The sequence below is a fragment of the Oncorhynchus mykiss genome, chromosome 21, assembly GCF_013265735.2.
Source record: "Oncorhynchus mykiss isolate Arlee chromosome 21, USDA_OmykA_1.1, whole genome shotgun sequence".
Taxonomy (NCBI): domain Eukaryota; kingdom Metazoa; phylum Chordata; class Actinopteri; order Salmoniformes; family Salmonidae; genus Oncorhynchus; species Oncorhynchus mykiss.
The window spans coordinates 62,645,445-62,653,258 of record NC_048585.1 but is presented as its reverse complement, the minus strand read 5'-3'; the positions used below and the strand labels follow the sequence as shown (position 1 = coordinate 62,653,258).

General features: G+C 52.2%; 1 protein-coding gene across 12 annotated transcripts in view; it reads left to right on the top strand.

The window, feature by feature from the left end:
• The window catches only part of LOC110500823 (RING finger protein 150), a 27,484-nt gene extending 20,821 nt beyond the window's left edge, over positions 1-6,663 (top strand). For 11 of the 12 annotated variants that reach the window (XR_005038696.1, XR_005038694.1, XR_005038697.1 and 8 more), the window contains one exon: positions 1-2,733. This exon is cut by the window's left edge. Coding sequence is in view for 2 of the 12 variants with exons in the window: in XM_036958374.1 (XP_036814269.1) it covers positions 1-219 (219 nt within the window). In the remaining 10 variants the exon portion in view is untranslated. Of the gene's footprint in view, positions 2,734-3,373 lie in introns of those variants that run through there. The other variant, XM_036958377.1, reaches the window with a different exon arrangement.
• Positions 6,664-7,814: the final 1,151 nt, after the last annotated feature.

The following is a 7,814-nucleotide window of genomic DNA, read 5'->3' as shown; positions in this document are numbered from 1 at the left end:
ACACGCAGACGAGCCTGCCGACCCGCAGGCGAGACTACCGACACCCAGGCGAGCCTACCGACACGCAGACGAGCCTGCCGACACGCAGGCGAGACTACGACACGCAGACGAGCCTACCGAGACGCAGGCGAGCCTACCGACACGCAACTACCGAGACGCAGGCGAGACTACCGACACGCAGACGAGCCTGCTGAGACGCAGCTACCGACACGCAACTAGTGACACGCAGGCGAGACTACCGACACGCAACTACCGACACGCAGCTACCGACACGCAACTACCGACACACAACTACCGACACGCAACTAGTGACACGCAGGCGAGACTACCGACACGCAGCTAGTGACACTCAACTACCGAGACTAGCGACACGCGGGCGAGGCGAGACTGCCGACACGCAGGCGAGACTGCCGACACGCAGCTACCGACACGCAACTACCGACACACAACTACCGACACGCAACTAGTGACACGCAGGCGAGACTACCGACACGCAGCTAGTGACACTCAACTACCGAGACTAGCGACACGCGGGCGAGGCGAGACTGCCGACACGCAGGCGAGACTGCCGACACGCAGCTACCGACACGCAACTAGTGACACACAGGCGAGACTACCGACACGCAACTACCGACACGCAACTACTGACACGCAATTAGTGACACGCAGGCGAGACTACCGACACGCAGCTAGTGACACGCAACTACCGAGACTAGCGACACGCGGGCGAGACTAGAGACACGCAGCTACCGACACGTGGGCGAGACTAGCGACACGCAGCTACCGACACGTGGGCGAGACTCACCGACACGCAACTACCGACACGCAGAAGAGCCTACCGACACGCAACTACCGACACGCAGACGAGCCTACCGACACGCAACTACCGACACGCAGGCGAGCCTACCGACACGCAACTACCGACACGCAGGCGAGCCTACCGACACGCAACTACCGACACGCAGGCGAGCCTACCGACACGCAACTACCGACACGCAGACGAGCCTACCGACACGCAACTACCGACACGCAGGCGAGCCTACCGACACGCAGGCGAGACTACCGACACGCAGACGAGCCTGCCGACACGCAGACGAGCCTACCGACACGCAACTACCGACACGCAGGCGAGCCTACCGACACGCAACTACCGACACGCAGACGAGCCTACCGATACGCAACTACCGACACGCAGGCGAGCCTACCGACACGCAGGCGAGCCTACCGACACGCAGGCGAGCCTACCGACACGCAGGCGAGCCTACCGACACGCAGGCGAGACTGCCGACACGCAGACGAGCCTGCCGACCTGCAGGCGAGACTACCGACACGCAGACGAGCCTGCCGACCCGCAGGCGAGACTACCGACACGCAGACGAGCCTGCCGACCCGCAGGCGAGACTACCGACACGCAGGCGAGCCTACCGACACGCAGACGAGCCTGCCGACACGCAGGCGAGACTACGACACGCAGACGAGCCTACCGACACGCAACTACCGAGACGCAGGCGAGACTAACGACACGCAGACGAGCCTGCTGAGACGCAGCTACCGACACGCAACTAGTGACACGCAGGCGAGACTACCGACACGCAACTACCGACACGCAGCTACCGACATGCAACTACCGACACACAACTACCGACACGCAACTAGTGACACGCAGGCGAGACTACCGACACGCAGCTAGTGACACTCAACTACCGAGACTAGCGACACGCGGGCGAGGCGAGACTGCCGACACGCAGGCGAGACTGCCGACACGCAGCTACCGACACGCAACTACCGACACACAACTACCGACACGCAACTAGTGACACGCAGGCGAGACTACCGACACGCAGCTAGTGACACTCAACTACCGAGACTAGCGACACGCGGGCGAGGCGAGACTGCCGACACGCAGGCGAGACTGCCGACACGCAGCTACCGACACGCAACTAGTGACACACAGGCGAGACTACCGACACGCAACTACCGACACGCAACTACTGACACGCAATTAGTGACACGCAGGCGAGCCTACCGACACACAGCTAGTGACACGCAACTACCGAGACTAGCGACACGCGGGCGAGACTAGAGACACGCAGCTACCGACACGTGGGCGAGACTAGCGACACGCAGCTACCGACACGTGGGCGAGACTAGCGACACGCAGCTACCGACACGCGGACGAGACTAGCGACACGCAGCTACCGACACGCGGACGAGACTAGCGACACGCAGCTACCGACACGCAGACGAGACTAGCGACACGCAGCTACCGACACGCGGGCGAGACTAGTGGCAGGCGGGCGAGACTAGCGGCAGGCGGGCGAGACTAGCGGCACTCATAGTGCCACCTGGTGGCAGCTTTAATGAATTGCATCTTCACCTATCCCTCTCTCTCTCATCCCTCTCGCTCTCTCTGTCTCTCTCTCTATTCCCTCAACTACCGACACGCAACTAGTGACACGCAGGCGAGACTACCGACACGCAGCTAGTGACACGCAACTACCGAGACTAGCGACACGCGGGCGAGGCTAGCGACACGCAGCTACCGACACGTGGGCGAGACTAGCGACACGCAGCTACCGACACGTGGGCGAGACTAGCGACACGCAGCTACCGACACGCGGACGAGACTAGCTACACGCAGCTACCGACACGCGGACGAGACTAGCGACACGCAGCTACCGACACGCGGGCGAGACTAGCGGCAGGCGGGCGAGACTAGCGGCAGGCGGGCGAGACTAGCGGCAGGCGGGCGAGACTAGCGGCACTCATAGTGCCACCTGGTGGCAGCTTTAATGAATTGCATCTTCACCTATCCCTCTCTCTCTCATCGCTCTCTCTCTCTCTCTCTATTCCCTCTCTCTCTCATGCCTCTTTCTCTCTCATGCCTCTTTCTCTCTCCCTCTCTCTGTCTCTCTCATCGTTCTTTTGTCTCTTCCTCCCCCTGTCTCTCTCTCTCTCTCTCATCGTTATTTTGTCTCCTCCTCTCCCTGTCTCTCTCTCTCTGTCTCTCATCGTTCTTTTGTCTCCTCCTCCCCCTCTCTCTCTCCTCTCTCTCATCGTTCTTTTGTCTCCTCCTCCCCCTGTCTCTCTCTCTCTCTCTCTCTCTCTCTCTCTCTCTCTCTCTCTCTCTCTCTCATCGTTATTTTGTCTCCTCCTCTCCCTGTCTCTCTCTCTCTGTCTCTCATCGTTCTTTTGTCTCCTCCTCTCCCTGTCTCTCTCTCTGTATCTCATCGTTCTTTTGTCTCCTCCCCCTGTCTCTCTCTCTCTCTCTCTGTCTCTCTCTCTGCCTCTCTCATCCTTCTTGTCTCCTCCTCCCCCTGTCTCTCTCTCATCCTTCGTTTGTCTCCTCCTCCCCCTGTCTCTCTCTCTCTAGATGAGTTCCAGCCCATGACCAGCAGTGCGTCTGTGGCATCCCTGGTGATCGCCGTGGAAACAGGGCTGTCTGACGAAGAACTGTCACTAGAACCACCAACCCCTACTGGGGACAACCAGTCCTGAGACCACAGGGCCTAACTGGGGCCACACTGGTGCCAGAACCATGACTGTACCGGGGTTAAGTCTGGTTTAGCCTGGCCCTGGGACAAATCTAACCTGGGACAGAGGACGGAGACATACCTGCAGGCTAAGATTTACTTGGACTATGACTGCATGTATGGACATACCTGTCTATGGCTACCTGAGATGGACCTACCTGGGATGGACCTACCTGTCTATGGCTACCTGGGAAGGGCATACCTGGGATGGACCTACCTGTCTATGGCTACCTGGGATGGACCTACCTGTCTATGGCTACCTGGGATGGACCTACCTGTCTATGGCTACCTGGGATGGGCCTACCTGTCTATGGCTACCCGAGATGGACATACCTGTCTATAGCTACCTGGGATGGACCTACCTGTCTATGGCTACCTGGGATGGACATACCTGGGATGGACCTACCTGGGCTGGACCTACCTTCTATGGCTACCCGAGATGGACATACCTGTCTATGGCTACCTGGGATGGACATACCTGTCTATGGCTACCTGGGATGGACCTACCTGGATAAACTGATCTGGGATGGACCTACCTGGGATGGACCTACCTGGGTTGGACCTACCTGGGTTGGACCTACCTGGATGGACCTACCTGGGATGGACCTACCTGGGATGGACCTACCTGGATAAACTGATCTGGGATGGACTTACCTGGGATGGACTTACCTGGGATGGACCTACCTGGGATGGACCTACCTGGATAAACTGATCTGGGATGGACCTACCTGGGTTGGACCTACCTGGGTTGGACCTACCTGGGATGGACCTACCTGGATAAACTGATCTGGGATGGACTTACCTGGGATGGACCTACCTGGGATGGACCTACCTGGATAAACTGATCTGGGATGGACCTACCTGGGATGGACCTACCTGGGATGGACCTACCTGGATAAACTGATCTGGGATGGACCTACCTGGGATGGACCTACCTGGACAAACTGATCCCTGGGATAGCCCTACTTGGGATGGACCTACCTGGATAAACTGATCTGGGATGGACCTACCTGGGATGGACCTACCTGGGATGGCCCTATCTGGGATGGGATTGCATGGCTCATCTCGTACCTACATGGGGAATAGACTGGCTATGGTTTATGGTCCTCTGCCCTGTATGGATTATGGAGCTGTAACTACAGTATGGAGTAAAAGGTGTGGCTATACCTTTCTGAGATATGGACTTGGCTGGTTGGTTACCTGGTGGGCTATTCTGTGTCATGGAACTGTTATGTGGAGCCCAGGAAATGCATCTGGAACAAAGTGTTTCACAATAAGTGTTCAGGTCACGCACTGACCAATATGGAAACAACGGAACCTTGGGATCTGTTAAACCCATATCTCTAGAAGCGACAGTTTGAAACGGAACCTTGAGATCTGTTAAACCCATATCTCTAGAAGCGACAGTTTGAAACGGAACCTTGAGATCTGTTAAACCCATATCTCTAGAAGTGACAGTTTGAAACGGAACCTTGGGATCTGTTAAACCCATATCTCTAGAAGCGACAGTTTGAAACGGAACCTTGAGATCTGTTAAACCCATATCTCTAGAAGTGACAGTTTGAAACGGAACCTTGGGATCTGTTAAACCCATATCTCTAGAAGCGACAGTTTGAAACGGAACCTTGGGATCTGTTAAACCCATATCTCTAGAAGTGACAGTTTGAAACGGAACCTTGGGATCTGTTAAACCCATATCTCTAGAAGCGACAGTTTGAAACGGAACCTTGGGATCTGTTAAACCCATATCTCTAGAAGTGACAGTTTGAAACGGAACCTTGGGATCTGTTAAACCCATATCTCTAGAAGTGACAGTTTGAAACGGAACCTTGGGATCTGTTAAACCCATATCTCTAGAAGCGACAGTTTGAAACGGAACCTTGGGATCTGTTAAACCCATATCTCTAGAAGCGACAGTTTGAAACGGAACCTTGTCCACCATCACGCAGAGACACACAGTCCTGTTGTAGCTTACATGACACGAGGTTCACTCAATGCTCGTGAACAACCGGTGCAGATATCACGGGGACTTTTTATTTTTGGGGGGAAAAGCCTCAAAAGAACTCTGGGAGATGTAGTCACAGTGGACCTGCTCTGACATTATCTCCGCTGTGTCTGGAACGAGGCTGGTCTCTACCTACTGTAACCATGGAGACGAACACACAACTACGTAGTGTTGCTACAACAACGCTGCGGTATTTTTAAAGTACCACACCAGTATTATCTATACCCTGCCTGTGTCTATTTCTATGGTCATATATCTGCCGGTCAGTCTGTCTATATCTGTACCATGATCTCACAGTATTGCATTGTTTCATTTCCTGCTTTTTAAAGTTTTTTTTTTTTTACTACATACAGTACCTCTGTCTGGCTTAACTGGCCAATCAGAGTTGGTTGTGTCTTTTGACTGGCCAATCAGAGTTGGTTGTGTCTTTTGACTGGCCAATCAGAGTTGGTTGTGTCTTTTGACTGGCCAAGCAGAGTTGGTTGTGTCTTTTGACTGGCCAATCAGAGTTGGTTGTGTCTTTTGACTGGCCAATCAGAGTTGGTTGTGTCTTTTGACTGGCCAATCAGAGTTGGTTGTGTCTTTTGACTGGCCAATCAGAGTTGGTTGTGTCTTTTGACTGGCCAATCAGAGTTGGTTGTGTCTTTTGACTGGCCAATCAGAGTTTGTTGTGGTTGTGTTGTTGCCATGTTGTTGCCAATAACTGCCATTTTTAAAACCAGGGCCATGTTCAGTAGGAAAAGGTTTTGGAACGTTCTAGATTTTTAAAAAATTCTATGAATAGAGCCGCTGTGATTTCAGTATTTTACATGTCAGAGAGGCATGCTTGTTTGATATTGAACAAAAAATATAAACACAACATGTGAAGTGTTGGTCCCATGTTTCATGAGCTGAAATAAAACAGAAATGTCCCATATTCACAAAAAGCTGATTTCTCTCAAATTGTGTTTCCATCCCTGTTAGTGAACATTTCTCTGCCAAGATCATCCATCCACCTGCCAGGTGTGGCATATCAAGAAGCTGATTAAACTGTATGATCATTACACAGGTGCACCTTGTGCTGGGGACAATAAAAGGCCATTCTAAAAATGTGTAGTTCCCTGAGGGAGCGTGCAAATCTGCTGCTGCAAAAAAAATGCAATGTTTATTTCTCTACCATAAGCCGCCTCCAACGTCGTTTTGGTATATCTAACAGGTCTCACAACCAGCTGCTTCGCCTGCGGGATCATCTGAGACCAGCCACCCAGACAGCTGATGAAACTGACAAGTATTTCTATCTGTAATTAAGCCCTTTTGTGGGGAAAAAACTCATTCTGATTACTCTGACTGGCTCCCAAGTGAGTGGGTTTATGCCCTCCCAGGCCCATCCATGGCTACGCCTCTGCCCAGTCATGGGAAATCCATAGATTAGGGCCAAATTAATTAATTTAAATTGACTGATTTCCTTCTGTGAACTGTAACTCAGTAAAATCCTTTAATGTTGCGTTTCATATTTTTTGTCTGAACGTAACAAAAGGTTGCGTCCTGCTGAACGTGCCCCTGGCGGGTTCTAGAGTTATCCCCTTCGTTGACAGTCAATGTTACGGTAACCTTCTGGAAACCTTTTCAGAACCTTTCTTCAACGTTGTTCGTTGGTTGTTTTTTGTGGGAGGGACTGGCTGCAAAATAACATGTCTGTGTAATCTCAGTGGATGCAGCCCAAACTGCACCCTATTCCCTATATAGTGCACTACTTTATACCAGAGCCCTATTCCCTATATAGTGCACTACTTTATACCAGAACCCTATAGAACCCTATTCCCTATATAGTGCACTACTTTAGACCAGAACCCTATTCCCTATATAGTGCACTACTTTAGACCAGAGCCCTATTCCCTATATAGTGCACTACTTTAGACCAGAGCCCTATTCCCTATATAGTGCACTACTTTAGACCAGAGCCCTATTCCCAATATAGTGCACTACTTTAGACCAGGGCCCTATAGAACCCTGTATAGTGCACTACTTTATACCAGAACCTTATAGACTCTGGTTACAGGTAGTGCACTACTTTAGACCAGGACCCATGGGACTCTGGTTACAGGTAGTGCACTATAAAGGGACTAGGGTTCCATTTGGGAGACAGACCTAGATGTTGTTTTAAGTATTACACTTCCACACTTCCACATGGTTTACTCTGAACAACCATGTAGAGTATTAAAACAATCATGTATTAAAACAGACTATAACATTAATATAACTTTATACACACACACACACACACACACACACACACA